General features: G+C 42.0%; 1 protein-coding gene across 5 annotated transcripts in view; it reads right to left on the reverse strand.

The window, feature by feature from the left end:
• Window positions 1-26,971, reverse strand: part of CACNB2 (calcium voltage-gated channel auxiliary subunit beta 2) — a gene marked incomplete at its 5' end in the record, with an annotated part of 213,102 nt that overhangs the window by 134,452 nt on the left and 51,679 nt on the right. For 2 of the 5 annotated variants that reach the window (XM_081345469.1, XM_081345465.1), the window contains one exon: window positions 7,891-7,938. The exons of the other annotated variants lie outside the window; for them this stretch is intronic. In XM_081345469.1, the coding sequence (XP_081201595.1) occupies window positions 7,891-7,938 (48 nt within the window). Of the gene's footprint in view, window positions 1-7,890; window positions 7,939-26,971 lie in introns of those variants that run through there. 5 annotated transcript variants of the gene reach the window in all.

The following is a 26,971-nucleotide window of genomic DNA, read 5'->3' on the forward strand; positions in this document are numbered from 1 at the left end:
ATATTCTTGGTATGCTTTTTCTACTTACCCAAGATACATTTTTACCCTTTGGCGTTTTTAGCATGGCAACATGCAGAGCTGAGATGACCAGCAACAACTCCACCAGCATGGAAAATCAGGTTTCAAATGTTTCTCTTATCCAAATGTATAAAGTCTTTTAGCCAAGATGATGCAGGAACAGGTAACATCAAACAAAAGAACAATTTAGAAAATCGTTTTTCTTCTTAATATTTCATCCCATCAAGAAAATTGAAAACTAAACACACAAACTTGATTTTTTGTATGTTTTTAGGTATCCCAAAAGTTGATAAAGCAAATTTTAAAAAATTAGAAACAAAAACTTGTTGAAGTTTATTTTTTACTAGGCTCAAAATATACTGTACCAGATTAATAAAATCTCTGAAATTTAACTTACCCAAGATTTACAAAATAAATGCTAAAATCAAATAGTCTTCAGAGCTTAATAAAATTGGCTTCCAGTAGGATTTATTGCTTAACTTAAATATTTCTGAATTTCAGGATACAACTGACATATAAAAAGAATTAAGATCTCCGTTTCCATAAATAATGTAATATAAGCAGTTGTATATACCTGTTGCTACCTCCTGCACATTTTCCTTTACAAGGACTGCTGCTGCCTCACTGTGCACCTGTTGTTGATGTATCTCCACAATGAAAAGGCTGGTAACCTAACAACCAATAGGACTTGTTTTCAAGAGAAGCCCCAGAAGACAAAGCAAAAACTGAAAAATCAGACTCTCTATTTCCTTCCTTTTGCATCCGTTCTTTCCTTTCACTTCTGTCTATCTAGATTACAAAAGCAGATCCAGGCTAAATTTTGCAACTATCAGTAGTGATTAGTGTGAGCTGATTGAAATCGGATTATACAAGACCTCTGCATTCTCACTGAGCAAACAGGCCAGACTATTTTCACCTAACATTTGGAAGAATCCATTTTCAGGCACTGGCAAACCAGACATAAGTTTCTTTAAATATATTATGTCCATTTTTTCCTAATTTAATTTTAGAAATTAAAGCGAAGTTTTTGATGAATTATAAGCAAAATTATATTTCAGAACTTAAGTGTTGATATTTAATCAAAAGCAGTCCAAAAGCTTTGAATATATATAGTTCAAAATATTAAATCCTTAAAACAAGAATAGAGTGATTATTTTCTAATGAACATTACTAAATGCATAACATGCATTCTTTGAACACTGCAGTTTTGTAATTAGGATGTTTCATTCTAGAGCTAGCTGAAAAATAAAACAGGTCAGATAACAGCACAAATGTGAAATTATTACTGAATTCAATGCAATGTTAGCTAATGATTGAAAATGCACTTATACAGATTTAGGACTTGTGCAGAGGACAAATTGCATTTTAGTTCATATTTATGCAGATATTTTGAAAATTCAAAAATTTTTTAACCAGCAATGTAAGTCTATATTGTATTTAATATGGATATCAACATAAAGGAAACTCTTTGTTTTATACTATTGCTCACTGGTGATTATCTGGGAAGCATTATAAAAGCAACAAAGCAATACAACAAAATATTCAAAAATATTTTAAAAATGTATCATTTCAGGTTATTTAACAAAATAATAGATCTGACCTTTTAGTAGTAAGTAATATATTTAGTCTGGGATGAATTGTTGGATTCTTGATGTTCGCTGAGCTTGGCTGTTTTCCTCCAGATATTTCATTACCAGATTAGATACCACCATCAAAGCACTGATGATATTACTCAGACCTAGTAATGAAATATTTTCCTTTTTTGTCTTAACATAGGCTAACTCCTGTGTTGAAGTTATGAATCTGTGGGAAACAATATAAAGTACCAATACAATACAGAGAGAAATTGCTGTAGAGAAGACACTGCTCAGTAGCAGAATTGTTACAAAACTGTTAAAGTTCAGAGATAGTTAGAAAACTACTAAGGAGTCACATCAAAGTGGCAAACAGTAAAAGTAGTGCTTCCATGATCAATTTATATCAGACATGTCAAACTTGCGACGTCACATGACGCCGCGCAACATATCAGGACAGTTTTGCCATTGCCAGTAATGGGGTGGGCACGGCTTCCGGTTGACGCGTCCGGCCCGTGGGCCAGCAGTTTGGCACCCCTGATTTATATTGTAACTTAATTGGACTAACAATGTAAAATAATCTTAAGTGCTACACAAGAAGAGGCAATGAAGCCTTTCCAAACTTTGATAAAAAAATTTCATGACTCAAAAATGAAGAGATACTGAACAAATTAGTTAAGATTTTTGTTTTTACTGTGAAATATGTAGTCCTTTAGCAAGGGAACATTTCCTTATTAACACAATGTCAGTATTTTATTCAGTTACAGACTGATTTTTTTTAAAAAAAAATTCATATATAGGTTGATATATTCTAGATTTTAGGAAGCTGACTGTCAATAAGAGCCATTAAGTCAGCTTTTCTTTTTTCCTTGCTGAGCAGACAGTAGTTCCATTAGTATTTTCCTTTGGTTTCTCCAGATTATGTAACTTATTTATTGGCCATCCTTTCTTCTGCTTTCTCTCCTTGCCTGCCCTTTCAAGGCAAGCCCTGCCAACTTTTGGGAACTCTGTCTGCTCCTTTGCTCCATATTCAATGTTGCTTCTGAAATTGTGCCAGGCACTTTGGGCAAAAGCAGCAGTGAGAGAGGACCATGTCTGGCTGCCCTGTTGCAGGGATCTGCTGGCTGGGACAACTTGTGCATTTTTTAGGCTATTTGAGTAATCTGCACTGGCTGATCATTTCCTTTAGACCAGGGGTGTCAAACTGTCGGCCCATGGGAAAGATTCGTCACACGGAAGCAGCGCCCACCCTAGTTCTAGCAAGGGGAAAAAAGTCGCGATACGTTGCAACACACCACATGACACGGTTTGATGCCCAATTTAGACTGATTCACAATCAGTTAATTGGTCAAAAGGACATGTATGTTCAAATTTACAATGATGCTGAACGAGTAGCAGTTACAACTAGTACTAGAGTTATGGCCATTGCAGCATTTCTGTAATTACATGATCATGAACTGGGTAGTCAAGGCCTGGCTCATAATTATGATACTGCAGCAAAGTCACATGACTGCTATTTCCAATATCTCTTTCCAACTTCCCACAAGCAAAGTCAATGGAGAAACTAGCAGGAAATTGGAAACCATAGTCACATGAAGTTTTACTTAATGACCCATGTAGTCCTCACTGAATTATGACACCCAAGATTGCTGGAACTGTCCCTAACTAGTATGGTCATGTGACTTCACAAATTACAACAGGATCCCAATTGTTCTTGTAAACCAAACTAATCCCGAAATGGCCCAATCAAGCTACAGGTGATACAACTATTACACTGCAATCCTACTGTGTCAATGCCATATTAATAAGCACTTCCAGACTGCAAACATGTTCTTATACAAGAGTGATGAGGAACCTATGACACATGTCATAAATAACATGCCACAACATTTTGGTTGACATACTAGCATTCACCAACCCCAGCAACTATTCCTGATAGCATGCTCTATTCTAATGCAATTTTCAAAGGCTGCATAGGTCATGCAAAAATAAGGATTCTCCTTACACAGCCTCCAGAACCTTCCAGAGAAGGACATGATCCTCCAGAAGTCCTGAAAATTGTACAAAAAGGGGGTGTGCTTTCATATGGTTTTTGGAGGCTACTGGAGAGCATTTTCCAAAGCTGCTTCAAGAATGAAGGTTTTGTGTGACCCAGGGAAGCCTCAGCAGAAATATCAGAGCAACTAAAAGTAAAGGATCCTCAAGTAGATCCTAAGGAGTGTTGGGCTGCGAGGGCAATTGCACCATTTCCCCCAAGGCTCATAAGCATGAGGCATTGAGGCAGCCTTTTTTAAGTGGCAGGAGTGGCTCTAGGGCTGAAGTTAAGGCATGGGTCTCTACTTCAATGCCAGCCTTCAGGCTACAATGGAGGGCTGATATTCAGTGTGGCCTAGATGCAGGCTGAAGGGAGGGGGAGAGAAAAGACAGAATTGTTTTTGTTGTGTGTGGGGGGGGGAGGATGATACACAGCAGAGTCAAATTAGGCATTTCTTAATTTGTAACACCATGGACTACCTTGTCCCAAAGGTTCACCATCAATGCTGTAGAACAATTCTTCTCAAATTATGGTCTAGGAACCCCTAGGAGTCTTTGAGACTCAGAAAGTCCATGAAATCAAATAAATAATTTAAATCTCTCAGTTCTAATTTCTAATACAGTAAGTATTGATAAACCTACCCTACATAAAGTAAATCTCTTTGGGGTCTTCAATAATTTGAAGGATGTAAAGGGCTCCTGAAATCAAAATGTTTGAGAATTACTGCTGTAGAAGCATGAAGTTTCATCCAAAAAGGACATTCTCCTACTTCCCTTAGAATTAGGTATCATTCAACTTTAAGTATCAGCTTCAACTCACTGTTCCTCATTCTCTGTACCACTGCATTCAAAAACAGTGCATTTGGCTGTCCATGGCTTATCCTGATTCGGATTTAAAAGAAAAACAGAGCTGAACTTAATATCAGAATTATCTACCTGGATGTTATTCTTCTTTCTTTAAAACTATGTTAAAAGCAAAGATTATGGTATTCTTCTCTGATTTTTTTCCACCTGTTTGATTTACATAATTATTATCAAATTTCTAAGATACTATCTAAGGTCCTTACCTTGTAATCCAGTTAGTTTTCCTGAATGAAACGGCTTATGTGAATCCATTTTGGACTGGTTGTCAATTTAGGTTTGGAACCCAAATTGCTGTTTTTAGCATAGGCAACATTCACTGATTTTTATTAACTTCACAGCAGCAATCAGTTGAATATCATTTTCTAAACCTCCTTTCAAAGATAAATGTTGCCTATGCTGACTTCTGGAATATAGAAATGGCAAGACTACCAGATGAAATTGGCAAGACTACCAGATGAAATTACCTCCAAGAAGCCATTTCCCCCTTTCAATACAGGTAGTCTAGTCACTTAGCGACCATTTAAAGTTACAACGCATACCCCAAAAGATAATTATGATTCAGATGTGAAGTTCTGATATACATCCCTCTGGGCCATGGTCATCTGATTTCATTTTGGACACTTGGCAACCGACCTGCATTTGTCACCATTTGCAGCATCCCATAGTCATGTGACTGCAGTTTATGATGCTTTTTGCTGGACAACATTTTTACTTCAAGTCAATCACAGCATTCTTGCCCACTTTTTATGTTCAGTCCAGGAAGAGTATAGGAAAGAAAAGAGAGTGAGAAGGAAAAGGATATTGTGCTGAGTTTCTTCTAAGTACATCAAGGGTTATATATAATCAGTGCTTTTTTTGTAAAAAAAAAAAAAAAGGTGCTGGAACTCACACACGTCATACAACCTACCAGCCTTGCCTACCCTACAAGGTTCCATCCAAAAAAGGTGCCAGAACTCCATTCTGGGCGTTCTATGACAAAAAAAGCCCTGCATATAGTTATATAGAAGCTTGGAAATTCGGATCACTTATAATATAAGTGATGTACAGTTCTCATTCTTGTTTTCAAAATGAATCAACTAATTTTCAGCAACATAGTATACCATAGCATTCACCAGAATAGATTGGTAAACTATACCTACTATGAAGTTCATTTTTAAAATTTCCCAAATGTTCTCAGTTTACCATCTTACTTGGACATTGGTATAATTCAGGGGTGTTAAACTGCCGGCCCACGGGCCAGATGCATCATGGCAAAACCATGCCCACCCCATTGCCAGCAATGGGGAAAAAAGACGCAATATGTCATGACATGTCACGTGATGTTGCAAGTTTGACACCCCTGGTACAATTGGTTATACCATACCTTTAAAAGGCAAAGAAGTAAAATTAGCATTTGGGTGTAACTATATTAGAGTTACAAGTTCGATCACAGTTACAAGTGTGTCAACACGTTTGCCTTAGACACTGGACAAATATTCCTTCCTTCCTTCCTCCCTCCGTCCCTCCTTCTCTCTCTCTCTCTCTCCCTCCCCCCCCCTCTCTCTCTCTCTGGATGATGAGGTTTTAATAGATTACCTTTAGTCTCCTGAATGACCATATCCACACAATCTGGTGTTCCACTACCCATGGAGAATATAACTATATACAGAACATAACCTATAAGAATTCTAATCATAGAAATAAATGAAACAATGGAGAAATATTAAGCACTATAGTACTATAGTAAGTATATAATGGTCTCAGTTAGATGAGAAATTTAAACAGTTCGATTTTGTAGTCTGAGAAGAAGTGTATTTCTTATTAAGAAATTTTAGTTTGGGAAAATATAAAGAGATTTAAGCAACCGATCAAAATATTTGCAAAAGGCCTTATTTTAAGCTATTTTTAATATGAACCTGTCACACCAATCTAAAGAAATTAAATACCTAAAATAGGACAATCATAATTACAAGCTTGCAATCTAGATGGCTAGTAATGCTAATAATAGTAATAATAATTATGTCATTTTCAGACTTTCATATAGTCTTGTCATAAGACTACAATGCAACACCATTTCCATTTTGGCCTAATGATTGGCTGATTGGCCTACTGCTGTACATAAAAAATCCTAGATTTCATTTGTGACACACTAACATATCAACTTTAGTCATTTCACCTGTTAATCTGGCATTAATAATGTAGCATTTATCCCTAAGAAATAGTTCAGAAAACTCAATGGTTAAAAATAATGGAAGTGTAGTTCTTTTGAAATATGGCAGTGCTCTCTTATATTGTCTGCAAAGTTATGTGGGCCTTACATCTATATCAGTAGTGATGTTGTAATTGTATGGGATTAAGTATTTCATTTATAAAAAATATTGACCACTATTTTTAATCAATACTATGGCTGTTATATTGCAATTGTTTCATTATTTAGATCACATTACATAGAATACAGAGTATAAACCACAGTTAATTCCTTTTTATTACCTTGTCTATTATCTCATAATTAAAGGAACACATTATTTCAACCATTGCATCACCCATTAAATATAAATAAAAATTACTAATTACAAAGAACAAAATCCTGTTTAAAAACAGGTTGGAAAATAAACAATTTGAAATTATTTTGATCTTGGTGGCCCCACAATAATAAATGAAATGAAATGTGTTATCAAAAACATTGCATCATTCTTTACTCTAATTAAGACCTAATTATTAATAAAATAAATAAATAATGAAACCCTATGTAGCCATATTCCATAACTTTTATTTTTCCATTGTATTTTTACTGTGATGAAAAAATAACTTACAGCACGATTTGCTTAAATGATGGTATATCGACTAACTGTATCCCTCAGTACATTCTAATAACTATCCAGTTTTTCAATTTCAGGTAATTTATATATATATATATTATTGCTAAATTCCACAGCAAAATATATTTTTCTAACAGCCATTTTGCAATAGAGGATTGATTATTCTAGAAAATACTAGAACCTGATTAAACACTTATACCATATGTTGCCACTATGCTTATTTCATTGGAAAATAAAAGAAATGCAGTTTTCTCACATGGTATGATGCTGAACCTAGTTTTCTCAATTCCATTTATTCCTTGAAAAATGACAACTGGATTTATAAAGATTGTCCTAATTGTCATACACATATATTAATTAATCCTACTATTTTTATTAGAAATGTCAATTATCAAATTGTTTTTATGAACCTCCTTATTTATTATTTTTTTAAGAATTACCTGTTCAAATGGTTCTTAAGGTCTGTGCCAAAAAAAAATTGCTCAAGTGGCTGTTTCACCCAGCAAACATGTCTCAAAGCACCTACATGAAGCAAACTGCATCACCAAAATGCTATGTTCAGCTCCACAATCAGCACCATTCTAAAACAATCAGAAACTTACATACGAAACCCGTACTCGCCGCCGGTGTGCCAACCCACAGCACTGCATGAAGAGGACAGCAGATAACACTCAGTATAGGGTCTCACCGAGCTTCAGTCTGTCTTGTCATTTCCTCTGAGACACTGGCCATTCCTCTTTACTCTCCAGCCCCAGAAAAGGAGAACAGGTACAAAAAACATTCAGCCAAGCAATTTTGTTAAATGTGCCCTTGCGGCTGATGAAACAGTGTATGTTAATGTGTGTTCCTTTAAGTAAATCAATTCCTTCTATTTCAGCTGAATATATAATTACAAAATGTCTCTGTCTTTAGCATCCCTATATCACTAAAATGCATCATAGAGATGAATCTTTTCCTAGTTTAAGGTTTTATATTACCTGCACTGAACTTAGAAAAGAATCACATAGAGAATCCTATGCCTGTAGCTTTCAAAATTCCCTTTTTTGTGCATGATTTCTTAACGCTGCCGTTGCTGCTGCCGCTGCTGCTGCTGCTGCTGTTATTTCAGGCTTCATTTCAATACAGAAACGAGAAAGAGCATCTTTGATTCAGTGTTACCTCTGAACAATATTGAACACTTCTGTTCCTTATTTATTCCCCTCCCCCAAACCTGAAAAAAGACTGAATCTAGACTTGAATTCTCTCTGGGTACTTTGGACTACAGAACCACTGCACAAATTATCAGAAGCTTTGTCTTACAGTACGTGATTCACATGAATTGCAGGCAGAGATTTTTTTTTAACTGGCTGCAATACCTGACTAGCTTAGGAACTGCAGCTGCATAATGTTTTCCTCTTGTTGACAATGATTGAAAAGATTCTAAAATCATACTAAAATAGTCACATATGACCATATATATATTAAAGCAATTATGGAACCCAAATCAAAGGGGTTTGTGAATCATTTTGCCATACTACTACTTCTTGCAAGAAATTAAAAAAAGAATCCTGAACCCAGCAAAAAGAACTGTAGCAAAGAAGACGTGTTTCCCCAAGTCATGGATTCTAAGGTGAAACCAGACTCACAGAAACCACACTCAAGACATTTCTTCTAATTTTCAAGCAAAAGTTATCCTCCTGTTATTACAGACCATTCAATTTATTTTCAATTCATTTTTCTATTTATTTCAATTTCTTATTCTTATAAGAATATTTTCTTATATTTTGTAAAACACATCCTGCACAACATTTTCCCTCCAGAATTAACAAGCCAATGTCAAAGGTTCTCCTCAAAGGTCTGGTTTTACAAATCAGGGTTTATTTTCTTCTGTACTCTTCTGAAATTATTGCAATTTGTATTCTAAACTTCTAGAGAGGCAGGACCTAGAACTCGACACTGTTCTCTAGATAAGATCAAATTGACGATTCATTCAGCAAATGTTCAGAACTATGATAGTGCTGAATGGTTATGTGATTATGACCTGTTCTTGAAGATCTGTCCATCCCAGCATTGCCCACAAACATGTGATCACAATCTGGGCACTTTGTCATTTGTTTACATTTGCAATCAGTTTCAGCACCTCATAATCACATGGTCACCTTTGCACCCTATTTGCAATTTGATCTAGTAGTTATAGCACTAGGCTGTAAATCAGGAAAATTCTAGCCCCACTTTAGGCATAAAAAACAGCTGGGTTACTTTAAACCTTTCTCTCTCGCCCTTCCTATCACTAAACAATGAGGTCCTGCATTACTTAGCAATGGAAATTCCAGTTCCAATTATCATCATAAATTGAGGATAATAGCATAAAAGAGATTACTTTTATTAACATGCTCAGATTGCGAACTTTCACTGTATTACAGGCCAGGGGTGTCAAACTCAATTTCATTGAGGGCCGCATCAGCATTGTGGTTGCCCTCAGGGGGCCGGGTGGGTATGGCCAGGGTGGGCGTGGCCTACTGGGTGGGTGTGGCTAGAGTGCATATGGCCTGCTGGGTGGGTGTGGCCAGCTCTACATCGTTCGCATCAAGGGTGCCTATGGGGACCTGGGCAGGAGTGGGACAGATCTGAGGGTCTCTGGCAGGAGGAGGGTCTCTGGGCCAGGGCCAAGGCAGTGGGGGCCGTTCCCTCACTGTTTCCAGGATGGCTTCGCGGGCCACATGAAACCACTTCGCGGGCCGGATCCGGCCCCCGGGCCTTGTGTTTGACATGTCTGTTACAGGCAAATCAAGTTTCTTGAGACACATTTTGTAAAATTTAAATATAGAATTCTGCATCTGAATTTATTTTTACATTCTATTACTTCATTTTAAGTTTTAGTCTAAAGTTTTGAAGTATATGTATCATCACAGTTTTAAATCATTTGAAGGCATCAGTAGCAACCATAGCTGGCTGAAGCTCAACAAAAGGTAAACAATGATTAAACTGGCACCTAGGTGAAAGTAAGTGGGAAACAAAAGTGAAGAAAGCTCCTACACCCTATCTTTTAGAAATATTTTGCCTTCTGTCAAATTTATTGGAATGGAAAATGACAGCTAAATTTAAAGTTAAAAGAGAAACAATCTCTGTGAAGCAAAAAGTATCTATCATAATCCTGACAAGCTTGAAAAAATTCCTTCTTTTCCTTTCTACAGCAGCCAGCCAACTTGTAAAAACATGGACTCCGGCTTTACTTCTTAGTGATGACAGAAAAGTCTTTTAAAATATATTAAACATATATCTCTTCATTTTTTTCTCATCTAAAACACCTATTTTAGGAAATAATTAAATCTCTCAAATAAAAGCGTTTTCGCAACTTGATCACCAAGTCAGACACTTTGAAAAAGTAATTTGTTTTCCTACAGATAGTCCTTGATTTACATTCACTCAATGACTATTTGAATTTATGCTGGCACTAAAAGAAGGGATTTATGACTAGTCACTAAATAAAGGCCCATTGCAGCATCTCCATGCATTTGGCATTCAACTCCTCCACCAACCCATCTATGTTTTTTTTTTGCCCTCTGCACTCAATGGCCCCTGATGCCATAGCTAACCTTCACTGTCTTCTTTCTCTTGCTACTGATCAAGTATGCCGTGCCTGGTCCTTTGTAAGGTAACTGCTGGCCACACAAGACTTTCTTCCCCAGGTTGTGTAGAGTGGTTTCCTTGTGAGACCTCAGGAGATGACTTCATGTAGCCAACAGATGCCTCATGAATGGTCAGGCCAGGCATGCCTTGTCAGCTGTTGGAGCAAGAAAATGGCAAAGGTCAGCCTGGGATTGCATGCCACGAGCTTCCGAGAACAGAGTGGCGAAGGTAACTCCAGGTTCTGCATGGCTGGGCTGGGGCTAGCATGTCCAAGAAACTCCTTTGTGCTGCCTGGATGCATGACGACTTTGCTCTGTGCTGCTAGGACTTCCCAGAGCATGGTGGCTTCACACTGTGACAGCCTCTTTCCCCCACCCCACCTCACCCCGCCCCAGTTCCCTTATGGCATTCCCGCAATCCTTATCTGGGATTCCCTTCTTTCTCACTTAGCAACTCATATATTTAGAGAGTCAGGGCAACAATCAGGACTGCCAGAATTGTTGTTGATAATGATGCAATCATGTGACATCCCACGTTATGACTGCATTGCTTAATAACTAACATTCTGCTTCCAACTTTGACTCTCAATCAAGAATTACTTTTATTAGATACATTACAGTGTATAAGAGAAGCTGGTGTTTGAAAACTTAAACAAGCAGAGATGGGAACAGAGTTTCTACCTAAATTTATCTGAAAAGTATTGCAGCTCTAAAAATATTGCAAAACGTTTTCTAGGGATCTTTCTACTTACAAAATTGTACATGGATTTACTCAGAAAAATTATATTGACATTCTTAAATGTCCAATAATCTTGAACAGAAATAAACTCTATGACGCATGTAAAACTTCTTATCAGATTAAAAAAATAACTTATTTAATATATTTGCTAACATTATTTGTTTATTCTTATAAATATATTTGCTGCCTAACTTGCTGTGGGATTACTCTAGGCATTTATTTAAAAAGTGGAAAAATGAAAAGAAATGCAAGTATTACAGTAGCAAATAATGGAACAATAGAATAAACAATGAGAAAGAAAATGAGAATGTAGTAAACTGATTACCCCGTATATACTTGAGTATAAGCCGACTCGAGTATAAGGCGAGACCCCTAATTTTACCCAAAAAACTGGAAAAAATTATTGACTCGAGTATAAGCCGAGGCTGGGAAATGCAGCAGCTGGAGGCTGGATCCCCAGAAAGACGTCTCTGCTGAGATGAGAGAACGGGGTGGCAAGCCGCCGAGAGAATGGGGCGGTGGAGTGCTCCGCCGAGAGAATGGGGCGGCTTGCTGTTCTCTCGGTGCAGCACGGCAGAGGCTGGATCTCGCGAAAGAAGTCTCTGCCGAGAGAATGGGCGGCAAGCCTCCACCACCCCATTCTCTCAGCGGAGCGCTCCACCGCCCCATTCTCTCGGCAGCTTGCCACCCCGTTCTCTCATCTCAGCAGAGACGTCTTTCGGGGGATCCAGCCTCCACCACCCCATTCTCTCGGCGGAGCGCTCCACCGCCCCATTCTCTCGGCAGCTTGCCACCCCGTTCTCTCATCTCAGCAGAGACGTCTTTCGGGAGATCCAGCCTCTGCCGTGCTGCACCGAGAAAACAGCAAGCCGCCCCATTCTCTCGGCGGAGCACTCCACCGCCCCATTCTCTCGGGGGCTTGCCACCCCGTTCTCTCATCTCGGTGGAGACTTCTTTCGGGGGATCCAGCCTCTGTCGCCCCCTTTTCTCAGCTGGGCTCTGCCGAGACGAGAGAATGGGGCAGCAAGCCGCTGAGAGAATGGGGCAGTGGAGCGCTCCGCCGAGAGAATGGGGTGGCTTGCTGTTGGCGCGGTGCGGCGTGGCAGAGGCTGGATCCCCCGAAAGAAGTCTCTGCCGAGAGAATGGGTGGCAAGCCTCCACCATCCCATTCTCTCGGCAGAGCGCTCCACCACCCCATTCTCTCGTTTCAGCGACTTCTTTCGGGGGATGCAGCCTCTGCCGCCCCCTTCTCTCAGCTGCCTGGGCAGCTGAGAGAAGGGGGCGGCAGAGGCTGCATCCCCCGAAAGAAGTCTCCGCCAAGAAAATGGGCTGCAAGCCTCCACCACCCCATTCTCCCAGTGGAGCGCTCCACCGCCGCATTCTCTCGGCGGCTTGCCGCCCCATTCTCTCGTCTCGGCAGAGCCCAGCTGAGAGAAGGGGCGGCAGAGGCTGGATCCCCCAAAAGAAGTCTCCGCCGAAAGAATGGGCAGCAAGCCTCCACTGCCCCATACTTGGCGGAGCGCTCCACCGCCTCATTCTCTCGTCTCAGCGGAGACTTCTTTTGGGGGATCCAGCCTCTGTCACCCCCTTCTCTCAGCTGGGCAGCTGAGAGAAAGGGGCGGCAGAGGCTGGATCCCCCGAAAGAAGTCTTCGCCGAGAAAATGGGTGGCAAGCTTCCACCGCCCCATTCTCTCAGCGGAGGCTTGCAGAGGTGGCGGCGGAGCTGCGCGCGCAGCTCTCCAAACCGCCGCCGCCCGTTTGGAGAGCTGCTGCCTTCGTCCATGTTTGACGAAAGCAGCAGCTCTCCAAACTGGGGGGTGGAAGTTCTTTTTTTGTTGTTCAGTGGAATATAAGCCGAAGTGGATTTTTCAGCCCAAAAAGTGGGCTGAAAAATTCAGCTTATACTCAAGTATATACGGTATCTGGATCCGTACCAATTGGGTTTCAGGCCCAGGTACAGCACGGAGACGGCATTGGTCGCGCTGGTGGATGATCTCTGGCGAGCCCGAGACAGGGGTTACTCCTCTGTCCTGGTCCTATTAGACCTCTCAGCGGCTTTTGATACCATCGACCATGGTATCTTGCTGCGACGTCTTGAGGGGTTGGGAGTGGGAGGCACTGTTTTACGGTGGTTCTCCTCCTACCTCTCGGACCGTTCGCAGACGGTGTTGGCAGGAGGGCAGAGATCAACCCCTAGGCCCCTTAGTTGTGGGGTGCCTCAGGGGTCGGTATTATCGCCCCTCCTGTTCAACATCTATATGAAGCCGCTGGGTGAGATCATCCGTGGTTTCGGGGTGAGGTATCATCAATATGCTGATGATACCCAGCTTTTCATCTCTACCCCGAACCCAGCGATGCCCTCGACGTGATGTCCTGTTGCCTGGAAGTGGTATGGATTTGGATGGGGAAGAACAGGCTCCAGCTCAACCCGGCCAAGACTGAGTGGCTTTATGTACCGGCATCTCAGCTTGTCCAAGAGGTTCCATCTTTGGTTATGGGAGGAGAGGTGTTACCTCCCGTTGATAGGGCACGCAATTTAGGCGTCCTCCTGGATTCATGACTCAGTTTTGAAGATCATATAGGAGTCGTGGCCAGGGGGGGCATTTGCCCAGGTTCACCTGGTGCGTCAGTTGCGCCCCTATCTGGACCGAAATGCCCTACGTACAGTCACTCACGCACTCGTTACCTCCCGTATTGATTACTGCAATGCTCTCTACATGGGGCTGCCTTTGAAGACCACCCGGAGGCTCCAGCTGGTGCAAAATGCGGCTGCGCGTGTAGTGATGGGAGCATCCCGCTACTCCCATATTACACCCCTCCTGCGTGAGCTGCATTGGTTACCGGTCATCCTCCGGGTGAGATTTAAGGTGCTGGTACTTACCTTTAAAGCCCTACATGTCCTAGGCCCGGGATATTTGCAGGACCGTCTGCTGCCGGGAACGACTTCCCATCGGCCAGTGCGCTCACACAGAGAGGGCCTCCTCAGGGTGCCGTCGGCTAGACAATGTCGGCTGGCGACCCCCAGGGGGAGGGCCTTCTCTGTGGGAGTGCCAGCCCTGTGGAACCAACTCCCCCTTGAGCTCCGGATGGCCCCGGATCTCCGGTCCTTTCGCCGTGGCCTTAAAACATTCCTTTGGGGCTGTTAACTTAATTCTTTTTTAAATTTTTTATCATTGTATTTTATTGTTGTTAGCCGCCCTGTGTCCTTCGGGAGATAGGGCGGCATATAAGTCCAATCAATCAATCAATAAATAAATAAATATGAGAAAGATGGACAGGAGGAAAAGCAGGAAGTGAGGTGGGGTTTGCTATCCATCTACTAGCCACTTCCAGCATGGTACTCCCCCTATTGGATCCCTAAGCTAACTGGCAGAGCTAGATCTTCAGGTTTTTATCAATGGATAGGAGTTGGAGGCAGATCTCATCTTGGGGGATAGGATGTTCCAAAGGGTGCTAAAGCAGAGAAGGCTCTTCTTTTGTCAGAGATCTCTGCAGTAGGCCCTCTCTGCAAGATGAGTCCTAGTGAGACAAGATAATTCATCAGGCATCCTGGCCCTTTGCCATTAAGGGCTTTAAAGATCACAACCAACACTCTGAACTGCACCTGGAAGTAGACCAGTAGCCAGTGCAGTTTGCAGAGCAGAGATATAATATGGGCAATTCTTGGGATCCAAAGACTGCTTTTGATACCACATTTTGAACCAGCTGAAGGTTTTAAACAGATTTTAAGGATAGCCTCATGTACAGTGCTTTGCAGTAGTCCAAATGAGTGATTACAATCTCATCCAGAACAAAAGATGAGTTCTTTGGGTCCATGCACTCAAAGCCATTTGGTCTTGCCAGGGTTCAGTCAAAGCCTGTTCTTTTCTATTTGGGTCCCTACCACTTTCATGCACTATGAGAGGGTAGAGACAGCATCACTTGGTCACCACAAATGGAGATGTAGAGCTGAGTATCATCAACATATTGATGATATCTCAACCTACAGAGACCAATGTTCTCACACAGTGGCTTCATGGAACGTTAAATAGGAGACAGTACCGAGTTCTGCGAAACTCTGCAAGCAAGAGGTGAGGGACTCAATCTCTCACTCTCTTATCATCACTGATTGGCACCAACCTTAGAGAAAGGAGTTGAATCAGTTCAAAACTATGTTGCCCAGCCTAACTCACAGATGACCCAAAATACCACCTTGGTCAATGATATTGACAGCTGCTGATATTGGACTATCCTCATCTCACTCACGCCAAAATCATCCTTAAGAGTGACCAACGCTGGGCTGGAATCGTGACTGAAAGGTCCGTTTAATCCAGGACCCTCTGAAGTTGTGAAGCAACCACCTTTTCTGCCTCCTTCTCTAAAAATGGAAGATGGGAAAGTGGACAAAAATTATCCAGATTGGAGGGGGGGAGGGTTAGGTGATTTTGTTTAAGAAAGGACAAACCAGGATCTCTTTAAAAGTTCCTGGGAATGTCCCTTCTTGCACTGAGGAATTTGTCACTGCATGAACCCACCTGCTGATCACTGTCCTGGAGGCTTTCATCAGCCAGAAGGGTTTAATTGACAGGGGATTGCTCTGACTCAGTCGAGTGCAATTTTCTTAGATACAACAGGATCAAACAGTTCCCAAATTATTGGGCAAGACATCTCCCTAGTTATCTTATAAATATCTGCATCATACATGGAGTCTAACTGGGAACAAATCCGAGTACTTTCATCCAACGGGTATTCAACAAATTCTTCTGGCCTTGAAGAGTATCATCTGAGCCCCCTGACCTCAGACGGACCAAGCAAGCTAGAACTTTATCGCGTTGAAATCAAGATTATGAATACAATACTGAGTAATATTCAGATGATAATTCTTTATAAATGAAACCTTTGTGATCGTAAGTGCAAATTCAAGCTTTACAGACAAAAATTACTTATGCTCAACTTCTATGCAGTGTTCCCTTGTACCCACTGTAAATGATGTAAAGTCAAAAATATAAATCAACATGACATATTTTAAGTCAATGTATACTTGAAAAAGCCATTAGATGTAGGTACAGATTTCTACAGACTTCAGCCAAAATTCAAACGATTTCATAATTTGATTGCATTTTAAAATTAATTCTTGGCTTTAGTAATTTAAAGTAGTGTTTAAAAACATACTCACTCCAGTATGTCAAATATTAAAGATAAATTAAATATAATGCTAATTTAAAAAAATCATGCAGATAATTCATGACAAAAGTGACTACTATCCTTCCCTTATTACAAAAAGGGTGGCTACATCTTTCAAAATGTATAGCAAGTTGAATGTATTAACTGATTGGTTGATATAATACCCCATCTTTATAAATAACTCAGGGCAGTGAATTCCTCCTACTATTTCCCAACAACCTTGTGAAGTGAATTGGGCTGACTGACCCAATATCACTCAGCTCATTTTTCATGTCTAAGGCCAAAATGGAAGTTATAGGCATAGTAAAACTAACTATGGAAAAGCTACTGCAGATGGGACAGTCAATATTACTATTTTGGATTAGTCCTACCTTAACAAATTCATAACGATACCATATAATTATTTGCAATCTACCTGTATCAACCAAACACATGCATGCACACACACACACGCACACACACACACACACAGAGAGAGAGAGAGAGAGAGAGAGAGAGAGAGAGAGAGAGAGAGAGAGAGAGAGAGAGAGAGAGAAATTACAGGATAAACAGCACCATTTACTTCTTAAATGGTGTATGGAAATGTTATATATGTTTGAAAACTACAATCTATTAAATCTACTTAGTCCAACAAGATACTTTCCATTATCCTCCAATATTTAACCTGCAAATTGGGAATTGGAGTAAATTCACAACTCAGAACTTATACAGCTAATTTTAGATGATTACCCATCAATTTTTGAATTTGTTTTCTTTATCTCAAATTAGAATTAAAAGATTCTATAATAATCATAATAATCATAGAGTTGGAAGGGACCTTGGAGGTCTAGTCCAAGTCCCTGCTCAGGCAGGAAACCCTATACCATTTCAGAGAAATGGCTGTCCAGTCTCTTCATTCACAACTTCTGGAGGCATGCTGTTCCACTGATTAATTGTTCTAACTGTCAGGAAATTTCTCCTTAGTTCTAGGTTGCTTCTTTCTTTGGTTAGTTTCCATCCGTTGCTTCTTGTCCTGCCTTCAGGTGCTTTGGAAAATAGCTTGACTCCCTCTTCTTTGTGGCAAAGATATTGGAACACTGCTATCATGTCACCTATAGTCCTTCTCTTCATGAAACTAGACATATCTAATTCCAGCAACCATTCTTTATATGTTTTAGCCTCCAGTCCCCTAATCATCTAATACAGAGGTCACAAACCTTTCTCGGTTGGCGAACTAGAGGGAAAGGGAGGGAGAAGTATTTTACATGTGCGTGTGCATGGTGCCACGCACATGATGAAAATGAGGCAGGGCTAGCACTTGCGTGATACTTGCTAGCCTTGTTCTTGCACGGCACAGCTGCAGTGGCATCCTGTTTTCCGCGAGGCACGACCGAGTCCTGTTTTCACATCCCATGGTGTGGCGGTGGCCCATTTTCATGTCCTGCAGTGTGGCGGCAGCCCATTTTCATGCACTGTGGCCACAGCGCTACTGCAACTGGTTGTGTTTGCACGCACACATGCACGCACTGGCCAGCCTGTCCCGCGGCCCACTACCAGGCTGCAGCCCACAAGTTGGGGACACCTGATCTAATAGTTTCTGGATTGGATCATTTCAGAGTTCTTCTTAGTAATTTATAAAAGACTATATTGTTATAGATTATAATTTTTAATAAACAGTAAAAATCATACTGTTTCATTTAATATTTGGGAACTGTACAATGTTGAAAGTAAGCACATCAGAGCCAACAGCAACATGATAAATGAAACATAAAAGGGAATATATGCTATAAAGAAAATGTAAAATATGAGTGCTTCTTTTTAGATTGTGTTCACAATCAATCCAATTTGTCCCTCCCCAAGTTTACCTACATCAAATTACATTCTGATTTTAGTATTTCAGTTATATATAATTCTAGATTCTGCTATCACAATGAGTCAACCAGCACTTGAGATTTTTCCAGGATTACCCTTCCACAAGATTACATTGCCAATAATCCTTTCAGATAAACGGCATACCATTGGTGTAATATGTGGAAGGGTAACCCAGAAAAGAAGGCAGGCAAGCAGTAAACTAATGATAAAGAGTGGTCATCCTATTGGTAGCTTTAAATGATTGGTTGCTAAGAGAAAATTGAGGCTATTATTGAGTTATTCACAGGGAGAAGTGGGGGAGAGAACAAGGGCAACAATGAGAAAAAAAAGTATTGTGTTGTACAACAAGATCCATCCCTTTTGTTCACAATCATGAAATCACATGTACAAAAGGAACAGAATCTGTGGCATGATGGTGCAACATTGCTTTATCTCTTCCTCCAAAATGTACTATCCAATGACAAAAACAAAATTCACCAACCAATAGGAAAAGGAATGAAATTGGCCAAAATCAAGAATAATCTAAATAAATTTAATAACAAATAAATGGGTATCCAAAGAACTATGTAAACCAGGATTTCTCAACCAGGATTCCATGAAAGTCACTAGATTTCCCAGGGAGATCATTATTTACCGTATTTTTCGGACCATAAGACGCACTTTTTTCCCCCAAAAGTTGGGGGGGGAAACGAGGGTGCGTCTTATGGTCCGAAGGTGATCCGTATGGCCAGCTCCAACCTCTGCAAGTGGAGCACGAATCGGCACGTGCTGAGAAACACCGATCTCACGCTCCTGCAATCTGCCTCGCTCAGTTTCAGCTTCCCTTGCTACAAGAGAAAGCAGGCTGAAACAGAGTGAGGGAGATTGCCAGGAATGCGAATCGGCTGATCTCGCGCTGCTGCAATCTCCCTCGTTTCAGCCTGCTTTCTCTTGTAGCAAGGGAAGCTGAAACCGAGCAAGGGAGTTTGCAGGAGCACGAGATCGGCCGATTCGCATTTCTGGCAATCTCCCTCGCTCCGTTTCAGCTTGCTTTCTGCAAGAGAAAGCCGGGCCGCAGGGCCGCCTCCGCGGGTACTGCTCTAATGCAGAGAGGGAAGGACAAAGAGGGAAGGAAGGAAGGAAGGAAGGAAGGAAGGAAGGAAGGAAGGAAGGAAGGAAGGAAGGAAGGAAGGAAGGAAGGAAGGAAGGAAGGAAGGAAGGAAGAAAGAATGGGAGAGGGAGGGAGAGAAAGAGAGAGAGAGGGAGGGAGGGAGAGAGAGAGAAGGAGAAAGAAATAGGGAGGGAGAGAAAGAGGGAGAGAGAGAGAGGAGAAAGAAAGGGAGAGAAATAGAGGGAAAGGGAAAGAGAGGGAGAGAAAGAGGGAGAGAGAGAAAGGGAGAGAGAGAAGGAGAAAGAAAGAGGGAGGGAGGGAAATAGAGGGAGAGAGAGAAAGGGAGAAATAGAGGGAAAGAGAAAAATAGGGAGAGAAAGAGGGAGAGAGAAGGAGAAAGAAAGGGAGGGAAATAGAGGGGGAGAGAGAAAGGGAGAGAGAGGAAAAGAGAAAAAGAGGGAGAGAAAGAGGGAGATGGAGAGAAAGGGAGAGAGAGAGAGGAGAAAGAAAGAGGGAGGGGGAGAGAGGGAGAGAAAGAGAAGGAGAGAGAGAAATTATAACATGATTGTTAAGTGAATCTGGTTTCCCCACTAACTTTGCTTCTCAGAAGGTTGCAAAAGGCGATCACATGACCCTGGAACAATGTGACCATCATAAATATGAATCGATTGCCAAGCATCCGAATGTAAATCACATGACCCTGGGGATGCTGCAACAGTCATAAGTGTAAAAAATGGTCATAAGTCACTTTTTTCAGTGCCGTCGTAACTTTGAACAGTCACTAAGTGAATCACTGTAAGTCAAGGACTACCTGTACTTTATCTTTTTTTTTCCTTTTTTGGTGGGGGGGTCAAGTTTTTGACACCTTGCTGGGCGACTGGTGGTACTCGGACACTGCCTTGTCCTAAAAGTGGTACAATGGATGAAAAGGTTGAAAAGCCCTGTTTTAGTATACTGGTACTATTTGGTTCCGAATTTTTTTTTCTTGTTTGCCTGCTCTAAAAACTGGGTGCGTCTTATGGTCAGGTGCGTCTTATGGTCCGAAAAATACGGTACTTAAAAAATTATTGCAACACACTCTCAAGTGATGAGCCATGGCGATGGAGTGGTTAGAATGCAGTATTGCAGACTACTTCTGCTGACTGCCGACTGCTAGTAGTTTGGCAGTTCGAGTCTAACTGGATCAAGGTTGACTCAGCCTGTCATCCTTCGGAGGTCAGTAAAATAAGGACCCAGATTGTTGGGGAGCAATATGATGACTCTGTAAACTGCTTAGAGGGCTGTAAAGCACTGTGAATATATAAGTTTAAGTACCATTGCTATTGCTATGAGCAGAAATGGAATAAAAATCTAGTTACAATTCCCTGTGAGTTCTCTGGTATTGTGCTGTAGGCCTGTTTATTTGGCTGAATCCATTCTTAACGTTTCAAGCAAAATAGAGGACACCACTGATAATAGGTGAATTCTACATTGCAGGAAGGGAAAAATAAATTGCAGGAAGGGAGAAGTGCATTTTTCCCTCTCATGTCTTTTCCCTATAGTTTTTATCTAGTAATTTTATCCCAGTACCACTAAGTTTAATCATGATAACAATAATAAAGATTTAAAATATTTTCAGGCATTTCTAGTACAGTGGGTTAAAAATACAATTGGTCTTTACAGTGAGGATCAATGCGTTTTATATGGATTGATCCAAATTGTCCTATTCTATTGTGCCCCATCTGTGGCAAACAACTTAGAAATGCTGCAATGGCTAAAACAAATTTGAAAAAAACTTAATTACAAATCATACAAGTAAAACTTCTGACTATTTTAAACAGCTATTGAATTCATAAAACAGAGTAAAGTGTTTGTTAATAAAATCAGAGTCTGCAAAAAGGTCCAAGAAGCAAATTATTTAGTAGCAGAACTTATTACACAGCATAGGATAAGTTACACTTTGGGTGAGAAAGTAATCATGCCAGCATATAAAATAATAACGGCAAAAATGTTAGGATCAGATGCAGTATGGGAAATTGAAAAAGTTTGAAGTGGTACAATAAATCAGCATAATGAAGAGCTGTTGTGTGATACTGAGATTTTTCTATCCAAGTTGATGAGTTCACAGATTTTCACCAATAAATGTCATGTTAAGGCATTTGTAAGACTTGTAAATGATGGTGAAATTGTAGAAAACTTTCTGCTGCAAAGAACTGACATGTTTTGTTTTCATATTTGGAAACATCTGTCTAGGAGGAACTGTATTGGTGGTGATCCATCAATGGTTGGCTCTATGAAAGGTTTCATTTCTCTTGTAAGAAAAGAAAATCCTGATGTGGTTACAACACATTGCTTTCTTTACAGAAAGATCTTGGTGTCCAAAACTCTTGTAGATGGAATAGAAAATTTCCAGATACTGCTAAAAATGGTCAATTTATTAAATAAAGATCATTTGATTTAAAAATGTTTTTAAAACTGTGTGATGAAGAGTTCTCAACAAAGTATTTGAGCTGATGGTAGAATTTTGATAAGTACTTTGAAGATAGAGAATAGTTGCAAAAACTAATCAAAGAAATGTCTGCAACTGGAGAAAGCATTTTGACTTCAAGTGACAAGACTCTTGGATTTAAAAGAAAACTGAATATTTATTTTTATTTATTTATATCCTGCTTTTACTATTTTTATAACTAACTCAAGGTGGTGAACATACACAATATACCTTCCTCCTCCATTTTTCCCACAACAACAACGCTGCGTGGCAAGATGGTCTGAGCAAGAATGACTGGCCCAAAGTCACCCAGTAGATTTTCATGGATAAAGCAGGACTAGAAATCATGGTCTCCCAGTTTCTAGCCTGGTCTTTTAACAACTGACCAAACTGGCCCTTTTGGAAATATTTATGTATAGAAAAATCAAGATACAAAAAGCAACACTGATATGTTTCTACTGCTGCTTGGGCTTGAGCATGAGGAAGGATACCAGAAAATCTCAAATCTAATTGAAAAACTCATAGAAGTACTCCAGAACAAAATTGATTAGTACTTTCCCTCCCTTTCAATAACAAATGTAAAACAAGATGAGAACTTCATTTTGAAGAAAGAGGAAGATTAAATTAAGATGAAATTCACTGATGTGCCCATGGAAAAGTTCTGGATTTCTATCAAAGAAATGTATCCTGCAATTCATAGGATGTTGTAGCTTTCAACTTTTATATATGTGTGAGCAAAACTTTTCTTATTTAACAAGCATCAGAGCAAAGTCATAAATCATCTTATTTCATTTGAAGATGAAAACCACATGCACTTATCTCATATTCAACCAAGTAATGGGTTTGTGCGGCAAAAATCAAGCACAAGTGTCACATTAAAGACACCAGTTTCATTCTTTATTTTTAGTTTAAGAATACTGGTAATATTTATATACAGCATATACACAAAGCAAATATTATTTTATAACTTGTGGCTTATATTTAAACCTGAATTTGAAGGGGTTTCCCAAAGCCTGAAAAATAGCATTAAATACCATTAAGGACTACTTGTTGAGGGCGGTTTGTCAGCTAGCTACAAATCCATCTGGTGGTGAATGTACAACTTTTTGGCGAAGGTTGTTGAGAGTGTGGTGGCGCATCAGCTTCCTCTGTTCCTGGAGGAAACTGATTATCTGGACCCGTACCAATCGGGTTTCAGGCCCGGACAAAGCACGGAGACGGCATTGGTCGCACTGGTGAATGATCTCTGGCGGGCTTGGGACAGGGGTTGTTTCTCTATCCTAGTCCTATTAGATCTCTCAGCGGCTTTTGATAAACATCCACCATGGTATCCTACTGCGGCGTCTCAGGGGGTTGGGAGTGGGACGCACCGTTTTACGGTGGTTCTCCTCCTATCTCCTGGGCCGCTCGCAGTCGGTGTTGACAGGAGGTCAGAGATCCACCCCGAGCCCTCTTGTTTGTGGAGTTCCTCAGGGGTCGGTTCTCTCGCCCCTCCTGTTCAACATCTATATGAAGCCGCTGGGTGAGATCATTCGTGGTTTTGGGGTGGGGTATCATCAGTACGCTGATGATACCCAACTTTTTCTTTCCACCCCGAACCAACCCAGCGATGCCCTTGCCGTGATGTCCCGTTGCCTGGAGGTGGTCCAGGTCTGGATGTGGAGAAACAGGCTTCGTCTTAATCCTGCCAAGACTGAGTGGCTGTGCATATCAGCATCTCGGGTTAACCAGATTATTCCACCTTTAACGATGGGGGGTGAGGTGTTACCCCCCCCATTGATAGGGCTCACAACTTGGGCGTCCTCCTTGACTCCCGGCTCAATTTTGAAGACCATATAGGAGCCGTGACCAGGGGGGCTTTCGCCCAGGTCCGCCTGGTGCGCCAGTTGCGGCCGTACCTGGCCCGGGATGGTTTCGATCCATCGACCTCGAATTGGGTATAGACAACACTAGCAAAGTCTTGTGTTGCAGCTCATGGAGTAGAGGTGTTACATGGGAGTATCTGGAAGCCCCCATCACAACTTGCACGGCCGCATTCTGCACCAGTTGAAGCCTCCGAGTGGTCCTCAAGAGCAGCCCCATGTAGAGAGCGTTGCAGTAGTCTAAACGGGAGGTCACGAGCACATGAGTGACTGTGCGTAGGGCATCTCGGTCCAGGTAGGGTCGCAACTGGCGCACCAGGCGAACCTGGGCAAAAGCCCCCCTGGCAACACAATCCGTAGTTGTTAGTGACTGTTCCTTTAACACTGTCCAGGGCCAACTTGAGCAGCTTCATTTTCAACAAGATCAGTGCTCAGACACTGTATCAAATCGCTCGGATCCGGACCGGTTTGGACTCCAACTGGGCAGAGTCTGACGATGAGGACACGGGCAGTCTTGTCGATGTTATCTGGGAGGAGTTCGACCCTGTGACTCCTGAAGACGTGGACAGGATCATGGGGAAGCTGAGCCCCACCACGTGTTTGTTAGACCCGTGTCCCTCCTGGCTGGTTTATGCGGCCCGGGATGGGACACGAGGCTGGCTCCAGGCAGTGATAACTGCTTCTTTGAGTGAGGGTAGTTTTCCCGCCACCTTGAAAGAGGCGGTGGTGAGACCTCTCCTCAAGAAGCCTGCCTTGGACCCAGCAATATTAAACAACTTTCGTCCGGTCTCCAACCTTCGCTTTCTTGCGAAGGTTGTTGAGAGCGTGGTGGCGCATTAGCTCCCTTTGTTCTTGGATGAAGCTGATTATCTAGACCCATACCAATCAGGTTTCAGGCCCGGGTACAGCACGGAGACGGCATTGGTCGCGCTGCTGAATGATCTCTGGCGGGCTCGGGACAGGGGTTGTTCCTCTGTCCTAGTCCTGTTAGACCTCTCAGCGGCTTCCGATACCATCGACCATGGTATCCTGCTGCGGCGTCTCAGGGGGTTGGGAGTGGGAGGCACAGTTTTTCAGTGGTTCTCCTCCTACCTTCTGGAACGTTCGCAGTCGGTGTTGGCAGGGGGGCAGAGGTCGACCTTGAGGCCTCTCATTTCTGGAGTTCCCCAGGGATCGGTCCTCTCGCCTCTCCTGTTCAACATCTATATGAAGCCTCTGGGTGAGATCATTCGTGGTTTTGGAGTTGGGTATCATCAGTATGCCGATGATACCCAACTTTTCATTTCGACCCCAAACCACCCCAGTGATGCCCTCGACGTGATGTCCCGTTGCCTGGAGGCGGTTCGGGCCTGGATGGGGAGGAACAGACTTCAGCTCAACCCTGACAAGACTGAGTGGCTGTGCATTCCGGCAGCCCAGGACATTCAAAATATTCCATCTCTTCTTATGGGGGGTGAGTCCTTACCCCCCGTCGATAGGGCTCGCAACTTGGGAGTCCTCCTAGATTTACGGCTTACTCTGGAAGACCATATAGTGGCCGTGACTAAGGGGGCTTTCGCCCAGGTCCGCCTGGTGCGCCAGTTGTGGCCCTACCTGGACCGGGATGCCCTGTGTACGGTCACTCATGCGCTCGTGACCTCTCGCCTGGACTACTGCAATGCTCTTTACATGGGGCTTCCCTTGAAGACCACTCGGAGGCTCCAACTGGTACAGAATGCGGCCGCGAGAGTTGTCTTGGGAGTTTCCCGGTACTCCCATGTTACACCTTTGCTCCGAGAGCTACATTGGTTACCAGTTGTCTTCCGGGTGAGGTTCAAGGTTTTGGTTATGATCTTCAAGTCCTTACATGGCATGGGTCCGGGGTACCTCGAGGACCACCTGCTGCCGGCGTCAACTCCCCTCCGCCCTGTGCGTGCCCACAGAGAGGGCCTCCTCAGGGTGCCTCCGGTCAGGGAATGTCGACTGGTGGCCCCCAGGGGGAGGGCCTTCTCTGTGGGCGCTCCGGCGCTATGGAACCAACTGCCGGTTGAGCTCCGGATGGCATCGGATTTCGCTCCTTCCGGCGCGGTCTGAAGACCCACTTATTTGAACTAGCTGATCTGGCCTGATGGGGGGAACGTTAGGGTTTTTAATGGGTCTTTTATTGCTTTTATTGCTATTGTAATTTTTAATTGGGCATTTGTTTAATTCCTTTTTAATTTTTGTATTGTTATTTATATATGCCCTGTTAACCGCCCTGAGTCCTTCGTGAGAAGGGCAGTATACAAATTTAATAAAAGTAAAAGTAAAGTAAAAGTAAAAGTAAAATGGACAGGAATGGGTGAATTTAATTCAGATGACCATCAGGTATACTACTGCGGGCAAGAATCCCTCAGAAGAAATGGAGAAGCCTTCATAGTCAATAAAAAAATAGGAAAAGCAATACTGGGATACAATCCTCAAAATGACAGAATGATCTCAGTTCGAATCCAAGGCAAACCATTCAATATCACAGTAGTCCAAGTCTATGCCCCAACCACCGGTGCTGAAGAGGATGAAATTGACCGGTTCTATGAAGCCCTACAGCACCTTATAGAACTAACACCAAAAAACGATGTCCTTATCATCATGGGGGATTGGAATGCTAAAGTAGGAAGCCAAAAGATAACTGGAATAACAGGCAGGTTTGGCCTTGGAGTACAAAATGAAGCAGGGCACAGGCTGATAGAATTTTGTCAAGAGAATACGATGGTCATAGCAAACACTCTTTTCCAACAACCCAAGAGACGGCTTCACACATGGACATCACCAGACGGTCAACACAGAAATCAGATTGACTATATGCTCTGCAGCCAAAGATGGAGAAGCTCTATACAGCCAGTAAAAACAAGACCAGGAGCTGACTGTGGCTCAGACCATGAGCT

This window comes from Vipera berus (assembly GCF_964194415.1).
Source record: "Vipera berus genome assembly, chromosome: Z".
Classification (NCBI taxonomy): domain Eukaryota; kingdom Metazoa; phylum Chordata; class Lepidosauria; order Squamata; family Viperidae; genus Vipera; species Vipera berus.